Raw genomic sequence first — 18,205 nt, 5'->3', positions numbered from 1 at the left:
GTGGCTATTTTCTAAGTCAACTTAATTAATAGCAGGTAATGGACTTCTCCCTCCAAGAACCTATCCAATCCTTTTTTAAACACAGCTACACTAACTGCACTAACCACATCCTCTGGCAACAAATTCCAGAGTTTAATTGTGCGTTGAGTGAAAAAGAATTTTCTCCGATTAGTCTTAAATGTGCCACATGCTAACTTCATGGAGTGCCCCCTAGTCTTTCTATTATCTGAAAGAGTAAATAACCGATTCACATCTACCCATTCTAGACCTCTCATAATTTTAAACACCTCTATCATTTCCCACCTCAGCCGTCTCTTCTCCAAGCTAAAAAGTCCTAACCTCTTTAGTCTTTCCTCAGAGGGGAGCTGTTCCATTCCCCTTATCATTTTGGTCGCTCTTCTCTGTACCTTCTCCATCACAACTTTATCTTTTTTGAGATGCGGCGACCAGAATTGTACACAGTACTCTAGGTGCGGTCTCATCATGATGCGATACAGAGGCATTATGACATTTTCCATTTTATTCACCATTCCCTTCCTGATAATTCCCAACATTCTGTTTGCTTTTTTGACTGCCGCAGCACACTGAACCGACGATTTCAATGTGTTATCCACTATGACACCTAGATCTCTTTCTTGGGTGGTAGCTCCTAATAAGGAACCTAACATTGTTCAACTATAGCATGGGTTATTTTTCCCTATATGCATCACCTTGCACTTATCCACATTAAATTTCATCTGCCATTTTGATGCCCAATTTTCCAATCTCACAAGGTCTTCCTGCAATTTATCACAATCTGCTTGTGATTTAATTACTCTGAACAATTTTGTATCATCTGCAAATTTGATTACCTCAGTTGTCGTATTTCTTTCCAGATCATTTATAAATATATTGAAAAGTAAGGGTCCCAATTCAGATCCCTGAGGCACTCCACTGTCCACTCCCTTCCACTGAGAAAATTGCCCATTTAATCCTACTCTCTGTTTCCTGTCTTTTAACCAGTTTGTAATCTATGAAAGGACATCGCCACCTATCCCATGACTTTTTACTTTTCCTAGAAGCCTCTTTATGAGGAACTTTGTCAAACGCCTTCTAAAAATCCAAGTACACTACATCTACTGGTTCACCTTTATCCACATGTTTATTAACCCCTTCAAAGAAGTGAAGCAGATTTGTGAGGCAAGTCTTGCCTTGGGTAAAGCCATGCTGACTTTACGCAAGGCAAGACTTTACGCGTCGCTTCTACCATGTTAGTGGGGAAATTTTAAAAGGAACTCGCTTTGACGCCATTGCCTGTTTTACCAGGTCCTCCCCAGTTTGCCCAGTTAACAGCTAGGTCCTCCAAACCTGCTCTGATATCCTGTACCCCCTCCCAGTTACCCCATACTCTTTACACCCCTCCAAAATGGCTCCTAAATTATTTTTTTTTTAATTTACACACCATCCATAGCAAAAGTGAAGCGACGCAGCAGGGGACCTCAGAGCGTGTTGTATTTACGTGCAAATTTCTGCTGAAAGATTCGAAACGCCCATGTACCGCCCATGCTCCACCCACCCCATGCATACACCCCGCCCCTTTTTGAAAACTTCCAAGATGTGCGCGCTGTGGCATTTATGCGCTTATCTGAGCGGCTTTTAAAATCCAATCAGCGCATGTGAGCCCAATTTTTTCACACCTCCCGATTGATGTGCAAGTCAGGCTTTTAAAATCCACCTTTTAGGAAATAGCCACTTCTATTACTGGCATCAGTGGCATGGGATCTTCTTAGTGTTTGGGTACTTGCCAGGTTCTTGTGGCCTGGATTGGCCACTGTTGGAAACAGGATGCTGGGCTTGATGGACCCTTGGTCTGACTCAGTATGGCATGTTCTTATATTATTAATTGCTGATGGACAGAATATTGACTGTCAGTATCCTGTACATCATGGATTTCTACTTAAGCACAGATATTACCAGATTCATGGTAGTAACATTGATTCCATCCATCGGGTTTGCTTACAAGGTAATATGTATAAGTCTGGTAAAAGAATTTAAGTTTCAGAAAGAAAAGTTACTAGACCTCCTAGAAGCAGATTTAAAATGAGAGATGTAGGAACCAGGGACTCATCTTATAGAATAAAACATAGTTTTTTGGGGGGTTTTTTTTTATTGTTTAGACATCTCTCTGACGATCTCAGGATAAACCCCATGTTCTGATCAGTCCACCTGCTTGCCTTGCTGCTTCGGTGAAGATGGTCCACTGCCGATATCAACAGCGCCTTCAGCACATTATTTACTATGGTGGCTCAGGATGTGAGCACCAGTCTACTATTAGATTTGATAGCCACTCTTCCAAGGCTGCTACCTTCTTCACCTGTTTTCTTCCAAATCCTTTTATGGGTTTATTAGGCTGCTACCAGTGGACTTTTCTGCTCGGGGTAAATATTCCATTTTGCAATTCTATTTCTTATGAGTGACGTGGCAAGAGACCCTTGCTAGCTGGATGAACTAATGGCCTTCTAGCAATACGCGTGATGTTCTAACCACACATTCACTTTTTTTTTTTTTTTTTTTAAATCCTCTTTTACAGCCTCTGACAAATTTAATGCTGGCAGCTGTCACCCTTCCATTCCCTGCACCACTAAAACTAAGTGAAGTCACTCCAGAAAGCTTTCGCTGAAAGCTGTGGGAAGTGCCTCCCATTCCCAAGCCGTTCAAGCTCACTAGAGCCATCACAGATGGAGTGCATAAACCATATTGAACAAAACAAGTGCCTGATCTATTTTATGTTACATGCGCACAAATTCCAAGTATTATTTCCAAATCTGTATTGAAACAATAGGTGTATGGACTACATTTACCCAATGCATTGCCGCTGCATTTGTTGTGTGTCCTTTGACATCTTGATGTGGCCTTAATGTTCTGAAAACTGCACTGTTGCCACAGCCTATTCCTTAAAAAAAACAAACAAAAACTTAACTCTTACAGCTTGAACTTTTAGGATCCATGTAATATCATTGCCTTGGGCTCTGGGCCAGCTTGATCTGGTGGTGTTAAAGCAGAGTAGCTATCCTGTAACTAGGAGGTCAGACCCAGCATTTATTTTAATGAAGGAATTGGGTAAGCATGGCAGAATGCTGATAAATAAGGAACAGAAGAAGACTGGAAGAAAAAATATAATTTAAATTTAAAAAAATTAAAGGCAATTGTAAGGGGCACGGTATCTGTTCTGATGTCATAAAAAGAGTAAAATTAGTATCTGTGCAGGTATGTAACATCTGTATGTAACTAGTGCATGCAAACTTTCGCCAATGTTTTCAAAGTGAACTCATGTACAGAAATTTGCTTTGAAAATGCTCGGGCAACTGGTCCATTGTGCACCCAAATTAACTGGCACAAGTTACACCTCCTTTTCGGAGGGCATAACCTTTGTGGGTTAACTTACAGGTGTACTTTTTAAAATCAAAATGTATGAGGGTAAGGTCCAACTCTGCTCCCCTGAATGTAAATATGTACTGAGCCTCGGGCTATTTTGCAACAGCCATTTATGCATATAAAACACAGATTTACACACCTAAATAGCTTTGAAAATTCTGCCCAAAATGCACACTCATAGTCAACATTAGGTTTAACTTCTTTGGTTCCTTTTCATAACTTAAACCAGCTTTACAACACTAAGAGAGTTCTCTCATTTTCCCTTCTTTTATTTGAGAAGTGGGCCATACATGGAGTTTCTTAGGATAATTATATCTGACTTTTAGTGGTTGTTTTGCTTCATACTATCATGAAGTTCTTCTTGCCCTTTGACACCTGGCTGCAGAATTTTTTTTTGCTATCTGGAGGTACTACTGGGGAAATGTTCAATATGATCCTTAACTAGCAACGTAGACACGTACTTCCCAGTCCATGTAAACCCAACCTGTTTTCAAACACAAGACCATGGGAATAGTGTAGAGGTACCCTGCACCTATGCTATGACAACAGGCTTCCAAGAAGGAATTTAGGTAACCGGCTTGGAGCAACAGTTATGAACCTAAGAGCCTATGCTTCCAAGAAGACAGTGGGGTAACCTGCGGGGAACAGTAGTCATGATCCAAACTGCAGCATCAAGACTGCATCGAGCTTCCAAGAAGGCACTGGAGAGACCTGCATGGTGTGACTGTGATTAAAACCAAAACTTCAATGAGCATGGGGAGGCTGGATGTTTTGGACAATGGCTCTCCTAGCTTTGGGAGCTGTGTGGATTATTAGAAAATGTGGTAATAAGACATTGAAGGGGACCTGGGTGTTGGATTTAGGTGCTGGTCTTGTAGGAATCAGAGGAAGATGTGAAGACCTGAAATGGTCCTACCAGTGGAGATAGTACAGGCCAAAGTTTAACAGATTCTGGGCATGCTTACAACTGAAATGGAGGGTCATTGATAGCAAACGGGTTGAAAGTTCAGGTAACATACATGGTGTTGGGGGGGGGTGGGTGAGAGAATGGAGAACTAGTGTTGGGTTGAGCATGAGAATTTATCTGCTCATCTATCCAAAGTGGATGACTTGCAACTGAGCAGACTGGATGGGCCAATTTGGTGGTTTTCTACTATCATTTGTTTTCTTTCTTTTTTTTACTATATTTGCTATTTTACAAGGTGTCCACATGCACTGGTCTTGAATATCAACTTAGATGGCTAAAAGCACCCACATACACTCACCCAGCATTAAAGGCTGGCATAAAGTTGGATGCATTAGCAGCATGCAGACTGCATGCACACATTCCCGAAAGGCAGCTCTTTCTCCCCCTGAAAATTCCTTTCCTATGTGACCAAAAGTACATTTTGCACACATCACAATAGCACAACTTAAACAATGGCAAAGATTTATTGAGCATCATTCTGTGCTTGGCACTTATAAACAGAGTTTCGTGCACAGGGCAAATTTTTATACATCTTTGTATTCATATATCTTACATACCCTTTTATTGCCCTTTTTTTATATTCATTATACTGAATTATCACTAGGCACATAAATACATTTATCAACAACACATCAAAACAAAATCTTAATGTCTGCATTCTGTTATTTGGTATTTGCATTTACACATCACTTATATTCTTTTGCTTATTTTGAGGATGGAGGAGAACATGGGACAATAAGTCCAAGGCAGTGATCTATCTGATATCACAACTGGTCGCAGTTACATAGCTGACAGACAGAACTTGTCCTCTGCTAAACACCATTGATCTGCCTAAGGTTTCCTGTGCAGACTCTTCCATGAAGTACCGCCATCCAGGACCGAGACTGGACTTTTAAAACTTAGGAGAACGGTTCATTTTTTTGTCTTTCCCAATTTCTTTGCACTTGGCTTCCACAGGTATTCTATTAGTTGACTGATTTTCATTCTGCCTCTGCAGACCCAAGGGAAAAGCGGGAGATGTCACACAATGGTTGACCGGATAGCTATACAGTTCCAAATTTAGGTCAACACTGCCCATGGAAAAAAGTTAAAAAAAAAGCTTGACTTCTGGGATGCCGCAGGAGCTCCCCAAAGAACACATCCCTTGATTCCAATTCTACCCTACTTCTAGGGTCAAGTGATGAAATGCATGGAGAAGGCACTTGATCTTTGTACTTCTATGTGAATGGCTGATGCACCAACCCATACACTGTACTGTCTGTACTAAAATATAATCCCCCTTTCATTGGTGTCCATCCAGGTGTAATGCAATGCTTCATCCTTTATCCTGCTACTTGACAGATTTCAGCCAATAGTTGAACCAATGGTTTTTTTTTTGGGGGGGGGGGGGGGGGAGATTTCTGTTATGGAAGTGCTGCAGAAAGTCTGTTTGCTCATTTTTAGCAACCCCAATCATCTTGTAGAAATTGTTCTTCACAACAAATTATCATCAATCATCTTTTGGGGAAAATCATTCCCGGTGCAAGAGCAATGTATCAGTCCTGTGGGAGACTCAGCACATTTTGCAGGCTTCCAGAGCATGCTGAATTATTCTTTGTGTAACTCTGAGCTTCATGCTTCAAGGGCACCTCACTGCAAGTGCAGCTTTAAATAACCAGTAAAAGTCTAAATGTGACTTCTTTCTTTGCTGAGCACTAGCACTAACCTCCTACGGTGTCATAACGTTCATGATAGTTCATAGCAAAATGCACCTTTTTCCATTTAACTAGAGCACGGGTTTTACTTACAATGCCATTTGAATGCCAGTTGAAAGTCATTGAGGATACTAATTCATTGCTGGAGGTGAGTAATCCTAATGTTGAATATCAGGTTTTTTTTTCTTGCCTCAACTCTATAGATTTCCTTGATTTTTTTTTTTAGCTGTTATTATGTTACTTATGAGTGTTTTATTCTAAATAATCAGTTCCATTCCATATCAAAAGGCAAAGAGATATTATGTCGGGAGAGCATGGAATCCTTATTTTGATCCTAAAGACAAAAAAAAAGCTTCCTGCTGTCTTCTGTTCTGAGAAAATAAGACACTTAAACCATGTGCACCGACATCTGTGAGGAGGCACCTGGTACAGTTCCATACTGTCTGCTGTCACATGCATTGGCAGCCTGCTGATTGGTGGAAGGAGTGCCAATCATGTGCATCCCATCCATGCCTGCTGAAAGGTACTGCCTTTCTCCAAAAGCCCCACTGGAGGGAGGAGAACAAATTAAAGTGCTCTGTGATGCAGTCAGTTTTTCAGGGCTTCCTGCAAGTCGGGGGGATGCTGGGAAATTGTATCCATACAAATTGTATGGGTTGTGAAGAGAGAAGGCATTGTAGGAGCCCTGCTGCATGTGACCACTGCCAAACATATGTGGAGATGAAGAGCCGGTGGTGGAATTGCTGGCTTGCATGACATACTGAAATTGAGAGGGTGGAAATGACCCTAGCTGGCCACCATAGGTCTCCATCTTGCTGTTGCTTGGCAAGGAGGAAGCAGTAGGCATTCCTGAGATCAAGGATGGAGTCCTCTGAGGTATGAAGGTTTCTGAGGGCTGGGCGTTCGAATTATTGCCACTCTGAAGCCTATTATATCCATTATCACTTAGCCCTGGGTAGCTCTGTAAGGTAGCCACATTACTCCTGGCACATGGAGGATAATCGGACAGGTTAAGGTTACAGAGCTGGCTCTCCCGGCAGCCGACATTGAAAGTGTTAGGGGCTAGGTGAAATGTTGGAGGAGAGCAGGATGGGGAGAGGAGATGAGAGGAAGCCGATGGGGATGGGGTTCCAGTGCTTGAGGTTGTTGGAGAAGTTCCTGTACTGCCACCTGCAAGAAAACCACAAACAGCATTGAAGCAGCTTTCAAATGTTCTCCCTTTGCCCAGTATTACTGAACGTCACATACTACACTGTGTGTTAAAATCCAGGTGTTTAAAATCATGTTCCACTATTTAATCCTTGCACTTAGGTTTTCAATACCAGATGGGAATTTGGGTCGTGTGCACCAACATCTTTTGAAAAAAAAAAAAAAAAAAGGGTTTTCTTCTGAAAATTAATATGAAACACATGGAAAGACAGATGATCATTAATCGTAATTCAATAATGTTGAAAGCTGCCCAAGGAGACTACCCCTAACGCAAAATGTCTTGCCTTTATAGAAAGCCCTGTTTATCAGCCTGGGTACTGTACGTGAATTCTGGTCAGTAATTAAATACATCTAATAGGTAGTCTGGTGCTCTGTATTAAGAAAAGGTTTTTTTTTCAGGTATGATTTCACTGCAAAGGACTCCTGCAGCATTCCCAAACCTTGATCTGGAGAAACAGGAACCCAATCTCAAAATCAAACCCAGATCTCCCATTTGGCAACACTTATTGATAACCATCAAGCCAAAGGTCGACTCTAACAGACCTCCTGCTCTACTGTAAAATATTATGGATACAGCAACAAAGTCCTGTCCACATTTACTGTTTCTTAAAATGCACATGAAACACATTGATTTATTGCTTGAATAAGTTAAGCCGGCAGTTGTTCCTTAGTCTAGCAATTAATTCTTAGGCAGTTTTTAATCAAGGGAATCATCTGTTTTCTTGATTACTATAAAGAGCATATTTTTTAGGTTTAGTTCAAAATAAACTGATTTTCTTGAGTTCTTTAGTACTAAAAACCACATTTGTCTTCATGCATTAGCTATATGCATGGCTGGAACCTAAGGGCCGGATTTTAAAAGGGTTACGCGCATAAGGTACGAGCGTAACCCTTTTAAAACGCCCCTGCGCGCGCCGAGCCTATATTGCATAGGCTTCCGGCACACGCAAAGCCGCGGGACGCGCGTAAATCCCAGGGCTTTCTTGGGGTGGGCGTGTCTGGGGCATGACGTGGTCGGCGCATCATCGGGGGCGTGTCAGGGGGCGTGACGTGGTCAGTGCGTCATCCAGGGACGGTGCCGCGGACATGATTTCGGCCCAGGGGCCTCGAGCAGGCGTAACTTGTGCGACAGAGGTGGGAGGGGGGTTTAGATAGGGCCGGGGGGGTGGGTTAGAGGGGAAGGGAGGGGAAGGTGGGGGGAGGCGTAAGGAAAGTTCCCTCCGAGGCCGCTCCGAAATCAGAGCGGCCTCGGAGGGAACGGGCAGCGAGCGCAGGGCTCGGTGCGCGCAAGTTGCACAAATGTGCACCCCCTTGCGCGCGCCAACCCCAGATTTTATAAGATACGCGCGTATCTTATAAAATCCGGCGTACTTTTGTTCGCGCCTGGTGCGCGAACAAAAGTACGCGCGCGCGCTGTGTTTTAAAATGTATTTCTAAGAGCACTTCTATGGTAACATAATTATTACTGGATCTGGAGTTTTTCAGTGCTTCTCTGTGGTTAAGATTTCATAAAGCTGATAAGAAGTGACCGCCCTTATGAAACTGCATAAATATGTATATCTAGAAGTGCTCTTATCTCAGTCAAAGCTCCCAAAACAACTGATAAAAATTGATCAATGATCTCTTCATGTGTCAGGGCTGGGCGATCTTGAATCTGATACCCATGGCTCTCCAGCCAAGGGCCTCACTCAGAGAACTGTTCAGCTACCTGGTGCTGGATATGTTCTAGCGTGCTCACTACCTTTTTCTGAATCTGTAAGTGATCTACCCTGCTGGCAGCTCATTCGACTAGTAGTAACTACTTAGTTCCTACTTCTTCCTACTATAATAATTTGGAATTGGAGCACAGCATTTTTGACCAGCTCTTGTTCATCATGATTTAGCAAAAGAAAGTGTTGCCTTACCAATATATTAGATTTTTTTGAAAAGGCAAATACAATATGCGGATAAAGGTGAGTCAGTTGATATTGTGTATTTGGATTTTCAGAAGGCATTTGGCAAAGTCCCTCATGAGAGGTTCCTCAGGCAATTATTTACTCATGGAATAGGAGGCAATGCCCTAGTGTGGATTGGCAATTGGTTAGAAGACTATTACAAAATGCCTCAGCAAGACTTTTGTTAGGATCTGGAAAATGTGATCACATTACACCCTCGCTGATCTCTCTGCACTGCCTGCCATTACAAGCTCGAATACATTATAAGGTATTAACGCTAATATTCAAAATGATGAATTCCAGTAACACCGGTATGATAGGTTTGATGTTACAACCACGCAAACACCTCAGTGAACACTAAGATCTCAAAATAAAGGACTATTGACTGTTCCCACAATACAGAGCGCATACCTGATGCAAGTAAGAGATTGGGTGTTTCCTATAGCGGGTCCAAAGCTATGGAACTCCCTACCTGAGGTGCTACGGTTAATACCAGACAGAAAGAGATTTAAATGTGAGCTATAAACATGGCTATTCAAAAAAGCATATAAACTAACTTAAAACACCTGAATGTAGAAAGGAACAACAACAAGAAGGTCAAAGGATACTAACCGAAGCACAAAGAGAATGAAAGAATCGATAGAATCAATGACTAAAATGTGAAATCCATTATATTATTCTATCTTATTTTATCTTTCTCTACCCCTCGACCATGTCTTAAACCTTTCGTCAAATGTATCGGAACAATTCAATTGATAGATGTTAATGCCTAAAACTACCTCCGTCGCCCATCATTGCTTGTTGATTTATAGCTATGAATGTTACTTTTGTAAATCGTTGTGATCTTTTACATGGAACAACGGTACATAAAATGTCTAAATAAATAAATAAATAAAAGAAAAGAAAGACAGGAAATGGAGAGTATTTATTTATTTGATATGCACTTCAATTTGAAAAGAAAACATTAAAGCGGTTTAAAATACTAATGCATAACAGAGGTAGGCAACACCAGTCCTGGGGTGCCACAAAACAGGTCAGGTTGCATGATATCTCTCTTTGGAACTTGGCACACAGTCTGCAGGTAAAAAGTACCCGCATACTCTATCCTCATGCGGACGTTCTGTAAATTGCCCTGTTCTGCGTAAAAAAAAAATTAAAAATAAAAATAAAACCAAAGGCTTGGGCTTTAATAAACCTCTCCCAGGTCTCACCTGTTCATCGGAATTACAGACACTGGAAGTGTTCCCAGTTTTCCTTCACATGTGAAAAGTTCCACTTACAGAAACAAACAGCAAGCTGCAGGATCCCTAAACCCACCCCCATGTCCCGCTCCTCCCAAGGCGTTTCCAAAAGAAACTTAAAAGTTTTCAAGACAAGCAGGCAGGCCCACGTCTCCCAGAATTCATGGGCGCCTCCTGCATTTGTATAGATTACTGTAATGCCCTATATTTAGGTATCTTAGAGATTTCCATGAGAAGGGCACAGATGTTACAAAATACCATGGCCGGGATTATTTTGGGGGCATCAAAATGTAATCCTGCTAACGCTGTTATTGCAGGACCGTTGCTGGTTGCTAGTACAGTACAGAATTCTGTTTAAAGTGCTCTCTCTCACTTACCGGGCATTATACAGAGGGCCACCAGTGTTCCTTATGGACCCACTAGAACTCTTCAATCATCACAACTAGAATTACTTAAGCATCCTAGCCCCTCGTGAGATGAGATTAGATAGCACCAGGCAGACTACTTTCCATTAATGTGGAATCATCTCCCCTTTGATTTAAGAACAGAGAAATAGTATCTCAAGTATAGGACGCTTCTTAAAGCCTGGTTGTTTGCCCAGGTTTTTAATTAACTTTTATCGATCACATTTTATTAGGTTTGATTGTTTCTTTTCGTCTATTTTGCCACATATTATATTATATTTAAGGTCTTTTTAATTTTTATGGTTTTCCTTTTCTTGTAACTCGTCTTATGACAATTGTCTTTTGTGTTCAGATTATGGTATTAATGGTTCTATTTAATTGTACACTGGTTTGATTTTTTTTTTTTTAGCAAATCTATGAATTAAAATAAAATTACCACTACCCTTAGCTAACAGAACCTCTCTTTTTTTCAAAGTGACGCTGAATTATTCAAACACTTCTTTCTTGAAGCTGAGGAAATAAGCCACATATTTTCTAATAATAAAAATCTGGGTCAGGTTCATCCTAGAGTTTGAAAATATATTCCAATTAAAGTATTTACTGAATTCTTGGCTCTCTGGCTCTCCTATCTGCATGTGCATTTAATAACGGAGAAGCAGAATTCATGCCCGAGATCATGCTTTTAAAAGTCCAGATCTTCAAACAACACATTTTTTTTGACTGTATTTTTTTCCACTGGCAGAGCTCTGTGGTATGGTATGGAAGTTTCAAATTTCCAAAATTAAGGAGGTCAGCTCTCCAAAAATAGAGAGAGAGCAGAGGCGGTCCAGAGAAGGGCTATCAATATGCTGTGGGGTCTGAGATTAAACTTAATGACCTAATATTTATACCCTAGAAGAGAGAAAAAGAGTAGGGGAGAATATGATACAGATATTCAAATATCTCCAAAGTATTCATAATGTGCAAGACGCAAACATTTTTCAGTGAAAAGGAAGTTCCAGTATAAGAGATCGTGATACGAGGCTCACAGCGGGTAGACTCAGCAGCAACACTGGTAAATATTTCTTCAAAGAAACAGTAATAGGGAGTGTCATCGATTATTTCTGAATATGATGGACAATTTATGGATTGAATATATGATTATGAGCCTGATTCACTACAGCTGTTCTCCCACATTATGTTTAAAGGAAGAGACCTTGACAAAGTGTGCCTCATCTTAGCAGACTTCTTGAATCTTGGTGCTTGGTCTGGAATTGCATTGAGGTGGCTAGGGTGGGAGAAGCATGTAGAAAATAAAAAATCCCAGGTAATTGCAAATTAGGGTTTACAGCAATGTAGCTCAATAAAGTCTGGTTCCGACTGAGCTGGAAACCTGGAAGAAATAACTGGGCACAGCCTCCTGCACCCCCTGCCTAAAAAATAAAATAAAAAATAAATAAAAAAGACCTGCATTGTTTAGTGTTTTGCGTATTCAATATTTTAATACTGAACACAAGTTCTGTTACTATGGAGCTGTTTGATCACCTACATATGCTTTTTTCCCTCCCTTTCTCTTTTGGCAGTCATGAAATCCATAGTCAGTGGTTCAAACAGCTTCAATAGGAACAAAAGGACTCCCCATTCCGTTCCAGCATTTCGGTGCCCATTCCGGTGACTAACCTTGCTGCTTCTGCATGCTAGTGAAATCCTCAAAGGTGAGGGTGCGCACAGGCGGTCTCCAGAAAGCATAGGTTTCCATAATGGCCTCCAGGCCAGTCCTGGAAATGAAAATAAAACAAAAATAAGAAATATCTTTAAAAAAAAAAAAAAAAAAGCATAAATCAACAAGTACACCTAATTCAATAAAGGGAAGAGCCTAACCTCTTTTGACAAGCTGCAAATGCTCATCGAAAGGTCACCTTGTCAGCTGTAAATTAATCAAGCAGGTGGTGTTCAATATCCAGAAACAGAACTGATCTGCCCCCAAGATACAAGATCTTGTAACAAAAGCTTAGCTTCCTCCTGCAGTTTAAATTAAATTTCTCCCAATGCAGGGGTTTTTAATGACGTGCATGTTATATCCCAAATAGTCTTTTCCCTGGACCACTGAAACACACAGATTTTGGTTTTTAAAACCTGCTGTAAAACCATATTTTCTATGTTCACCAGCTGACTGTTCAATGCATTGCATTTGTCATGATATATTTGCCCGCAGAGAATTTAGGAGGTAGCTTGGCCCAGTATTTTCCTCCTGCTCCTTTAAGGCTTCCAGATCAGTCAGAATTGGCTTCAATTGGGCTACAGTACTATGAGCATTCATTCACAACTGCCTAGGGGTGGCCCCTATTTTCTATCCCTTTCTCAATTCCCTTAGCTCAGTCGGTGCAACAACAGTCCTCAGCCAGGAGCCGCACACCATCACGGCTTCTGGAACCCTGCAGTTAGGAGTCCTAAGTCCAGCCACTAGGTGTCACTGTTGAGTAATGACAGATTCCTTTCTCCCCTCTCCAATGGCTATGAACACTGCCTCTGTGGCATCCCCAGCTGGTCCAAGGGCATGGAAGACCTAACCCAGGATTCAAACCCAGGTCCTCTGCATAGCTGGGTCAGCTTTGCTCCCAGAGTGTTTTGCATTAAATTTATTGTACACATCTGTGTGCCATTGGCTCCACACAAGCATAAAGCAGTTATGACTCTGCCAAATGTAATGAATTTTGTAGTATTGTAGCTGCACCCACTCTATACAAATTCTTAAAAACACTAACAATGAAGCTCATCTTCAACCCCACTTGTCTTTGTGGCTGGTTTCTTTTTTGTAAAGAAAATGATACTGCTAACAGTAATAATCTCACTTTACCATATGACATATTTGCTTCTGGCAGAATTTGAATCTTAACTCTTCAGGAATTTGCAGTGAAGATGCACTGTAGCAACATCCCAAAATGGCAGTCATAACAGATTATTTCATAGCCAGGTCACTATATGGCAACTTTTGAAATCAGGGTAGGAAATCCTCCCTTTTGGCAAGGGACAGTGCATCCATCTTGGTTAACAAGATTATTTTGTTTTAATGCTTTCACTTTCCCCTCAAGAAAATCATCCCAACATATTTCAAATGGCAGCTGTCCTATCCATCTTATACACATCTTATTGCCCACAAATTTCTCTAAAAAGAAAAGGTGATAGCCAAAACAAAAACAGAACAAGTTCAATAAAAATGGTGTATTCAGTGCAAGGACCTGGCACCAGATTGTTTTCTAGTACTGTACCAACTGGTAGTCATTTGTTTTGCACGTTTTTCTCGACTAGGACTTTCTTATTACTGGAATTTGCTTCCTAAATTCGCCCAGGATGTGCAGATGCTGGAAATGCAAAATTTAGATGATCTTGAGTTGTGTTTAAACGGCTAGACTGTTCTACAGAAGTCGTCCCTCCACATACAATGGTAGTCCATCCTCAGGCTACTGCTGAGTACACTTAGCAGAAAATACCAGTGGGAACATATGGGCAAGAGAACAAAGTCCAAAAATAAAAACCCAAAGGTGTGGACACAGTGCCTGCCTGTAGATGAAGTGAGTGGTAGTTTTAATTTTAACTCTTCATGATAGATATCATGAAAATGCTTGACCACTAGCACATCTTCGAACCTTTTGGTGTGCATGCAGGCTTCTTGCATAGAAAGGAAGCGATATGCTAGAAAAGATGAAATTCAGTCTGCTTGGCCAATTTGGTCTTTTCCCATCTGTGTGAGAGATGACAAAGATCTCGTTCACCTTTCCCTCAAATACATTTGAAATACATTTCAAAGGGTTTCACAAAAAACGTATGCATGTCTTTGAAACCGAAGTGGGAAGTATTTCAAACCCATTTCAGGGAAACTTCTCCGTGAACCATACCTTGTACACCCACAACAAATATTTGAATCAATAAGGGCCTTGAAAATTAGAAGGGGTAGGCATGGAAAAGAATTTCATTTTTATTTTCCATTTTTTTTTCAATTATTGTGTTCTGCCTTTCCATTGTATTAATTTCTGTTTCGTTTTTAGTGAGCATTATCTTTTGCGAACAGCATGTGCTGAAATGACAAAAACAAAGACTTGTTAATTTTTGTGTTTTGTAAGAGAAACAATGCAAAACAATATGACAAATATCATTGATATTTTCATGTCATTTTAAAATGAGGTGCATCAGAGGGCCACGGGTTCGCATGACCTCAAAGAATACAACAAAATCCCCTTTATATCTGAATTATTTCCTACTGGCTTGGACTTCACACGGGATGCTTTGGAGCTCTGCCTAGCACTATGGTCATTAAATGCCTCTTGGTTGCTCAAAGCCTGTAGAGATTGTAGAAAGACCCTAGCACTCTTACAAGCCCTCAGCAAAAGGGCATGCAGCAATAAAAACATATATTCTGATTATCTTTATATGCAATTCATATTTATTTATTTATTTTTAGCTTTTATATACCGGAAGTTCCTGTATACAATACATATCACTCCGGTTCACATTTAACAGAGTTAACTATCGCCGGGGAGGCGATTTACAAGGAACATGTTGAAAAAATGAACGGGTAATCTATAATAAGGTACAATCTATTATAAAACAACTGGGATCAACTTAGAGAACAACTGGGAAATATAAAACTGAAGCAATATAGACACTACATTATAGACACTGTAACCGAAGCAGCATAGACACTGTTAAATAGACACTACATTGTTGCTGAAAGACAATAAGTGTGGATTGATTTTTCTTGCTTTTAGCTCTCTGGGAAAGCTTGCCGGAAGAGCCAAGTCTTGAGTTTCACTTTAAAAGTGGTGTGGCACGGCTCAAGGCGGAGGTCCGGTGGTAGGGAGTTCCAGAGGGATGGGCCCGCTGTGGATAGAGCACGTCTCCTCAGGGTGGATTTTGCAGGTCGGGTGATCATTCTGTTCTGATAAGCCATTCTGGTTGGTTTGTTAGAAGAGTGTAGTTGAAGCTGGAAGGTTAGGTTGAGTGGAGAGATGTTATGTAGGGCCTTGTGAATCATCATGCAGGTTTTGAACTGGATCCTGTATTTGATGGGAAGCCAATGGAGATGCTGGAGGATCGGGGTGATATGGTCCCTTTTTTTTGCGTTGGTAAGGATCCTTGCAGTGGCATTTAGTACCATCTGCAGTGGTTTGGTGGTGCAGGCCGGAAGGCCCTGCAGGAGTGAATTGCAGTAATCCAACTTAGGGAGAATGATGGCCTGGACTACTGTGCGGAAATCCCTATAGAGTAGAAGGGGCTTTAATTTCTTTAGCACTTGGAGCTTAAAGAAGCATTCTTTTGTGGTGTTGTTTATGAAATTATTGAGGCTGAGTCTGTTTACTCCCAGATCTCTGACTTGAGGTGTGGTGGCATATCCTGAGGTGTCTGGAGAGTTGACGGATGTTGGTGGGGCAGATTGATTTGGTGCTATTATGAGGATTTCCGTTTTGTTGGTGTTTAAAACCAGATTGAGGCTGGTTAGGAGATCATTGATGGATGAGAGGCAATTTTTCCAGTAGGCCATGGTTTTGTGTATGGTCTCCGTGATGGGGATGAGAATTTGTATATCATCCGCGTATAAGAAATGGGTAAGCTTGAGGTTAGTAAGTAAGTTGCAGAGAGGGAGAAGGTAGATGTTGAAGAGGGTGGGGGAGAGTGATGATCCTTGTGGTACCCCCATCTTGGATTGGATGGGGTGAGATTCCTTGCTGTTTATCTTAACTTTGTATGTTCTGTTCTCTAGGAAAGACTTAAACCAGTTGAACGCTGCTCCTGTGATGCCGATGTCTGTTAGTCGAAGTAGTAGGCTAGAGTGGTTCACGGTGTCGAACGCTGAGGAGAGATCCAGTAGTGCGAGTAGACAAGGTTGACCTTTTTCGAGATTGAAGATAATGGTGTCCGTTAGTGTGGCCAGTAAAGATTCGGTGCTCTTTTTCCTCCGGAATCCATATTGGTTAGAGGTGAGGATATTGTTGTCATCGAGGAATTCTGAAAGTTGTCTGTTGACAATTTTCTCCATAATTTTAGCTAGCAAAGGGAGGTTAGCTATAGGTCTATAGTTAGCCGGATCTGTAGTGGGAAGGTTGGGTTTTTTGAGGAGAGGTTTGAGAAGTGCTAACTTGAGTTGGTCAGGAACTTGGCCTTGGGCGAGGGAGCAGTTGATGATATCTGCAACTGGCTTGGCAATGATGTCTTGGATTGAACTCAGTAGGTTTGATGGTATATGGTCTAAGGGGTGAGAGGACGGTTTTATCTTCTTAAGGATGTTCGCTATTTCTAAGGTGGACGTGGGTTCCAGAGTTTCGAGCACAGCTGTGTGTGTGTTGGGTTGAGGAGCGGTAGCTGTGGCAGATTTCGGGCTGTAGATGCTTGCTTGGTTAGTGTGTGGCGTTGGCCCTTTGAGGGGGGCTACGAGTGCTGTTTATGACCATAATTATTTATCTTTATTTATATATATATATATTATAATATATATATAATATATATTATATATATATATATATATATATTTATTTATATTTATATATTTATGACCATAATTATTTATCTCATTGAGAAATAAAAGAACAAAGAACATCTTCACTTTGATTGTGGGAAGGAGCTATTTACCTTCAACCACAACTCTAATCATGAGTTTTTACTCTAATCAGAGTTTTTACTGCCTGCTCATTTTTTGAAAAATAAAATCTGCCTTTAAATAGGTATCAAAAGTGGTTGTATCTTTTCATCTTTGTTATTTTTTCCAGTGCTATAAAGTTTTAATAATAGGCAATAAATCAAACAATCCCATTGAATGAAAAAAGAAAAAAAGATGTCCCAAAGATTTCAGTCCTTAATTCATTCCACATGGCTCCTCCTTGCTGATGTGGTGGATTGGGTCACAGCTTGATCATTCATTCTGGAAAGAAATCTGTTTTTTTTCTCAGTCTTCCAGGACGCTGAGCCTGCGAGAGGGGAAACCAGACAATTTCTGCATGGGAGAGCAAGGGCTGATGGGATGAGCAGCGGTAAGTGCTTCCAGTCCTTTGGGATCTTCACCACCAGCACGGGCATGAAACGAATGGGCCCTTGCTGATAGGCACCAGCGGTCGCACGGATAATGAGAAACGTCAAACCTGGCATACTCTCCCTGCTTACAAAAATTAAAAAAAAAATGTGGCTCTTTTATCTTCACTGTGCTCCAAAGATTCAGAGAAGCAGATTGTAAACGACCATCTGATTTTGAATTACTGTTCACAAGAATTCCTCACGCTTCTCAGTCTCCAGCAGACCTCTTAGAGATTAGCCCAATGGGATTTGGCCTTTCATGAAAACATGCATCAGATTTGTACTGGTCACATGAAAGATT

General features: G+C 41.0%; 1 protein-coding gene across 3 annotated transcripts in view; it reads right to left on the bottom strand.

Moving 5' to 3' along the window:
* Window positions 1-5,764: 5,764 nt before the first annotated feature.
* The window catches only part of TBX15 (T-box transcription factor 15), an 88,091-nt gene continuing 75,650 nt past the window's right edge, over window positions 5,765-18,205 (bottom strand). For all 3 annotated transcript variants that reach the window (XM_029578911.1, XM_029578912.1, XM_029578913.1), the window contains 2 exons: window positions 12,523-12,620; window positions 5,765-7,245 (listed from right to left, as the gene is read on the bottom strand). In XM_029578911.1, the coding sequence (XP_029434771.1) occupies window positions 6,464-7,245; window positions 12,523-12,620 (880 nt within the window). In that variant the 3' untranslated portion in view covers window positions 5,765-6,463. The remainder of the gene's footprint in view (window positions 7,246-12,522; window positions 12,621-18,205) is intronic.

The sequence above is a fragment of the Rhinatrema bivittatum genome, chromosome 15 (genome assembly GCF_901001135.1).
Source record: "Rhinatrema bivittatum chromosome 15, aRhiBiv1.1, whole genome shotgun sequence".
NCBI classification, from domain to species: Eukaryota; Metazoa; Chordata; class Amphibia; order Gymnophiona; family Rhinatrematidae; genus Rhinatrema; species Rhinatrema bivittatum.
Note: the sequence above shows the minus strand (reverse complement) of the source record. Positions and strands in the feature narration are given on the sequence as shown.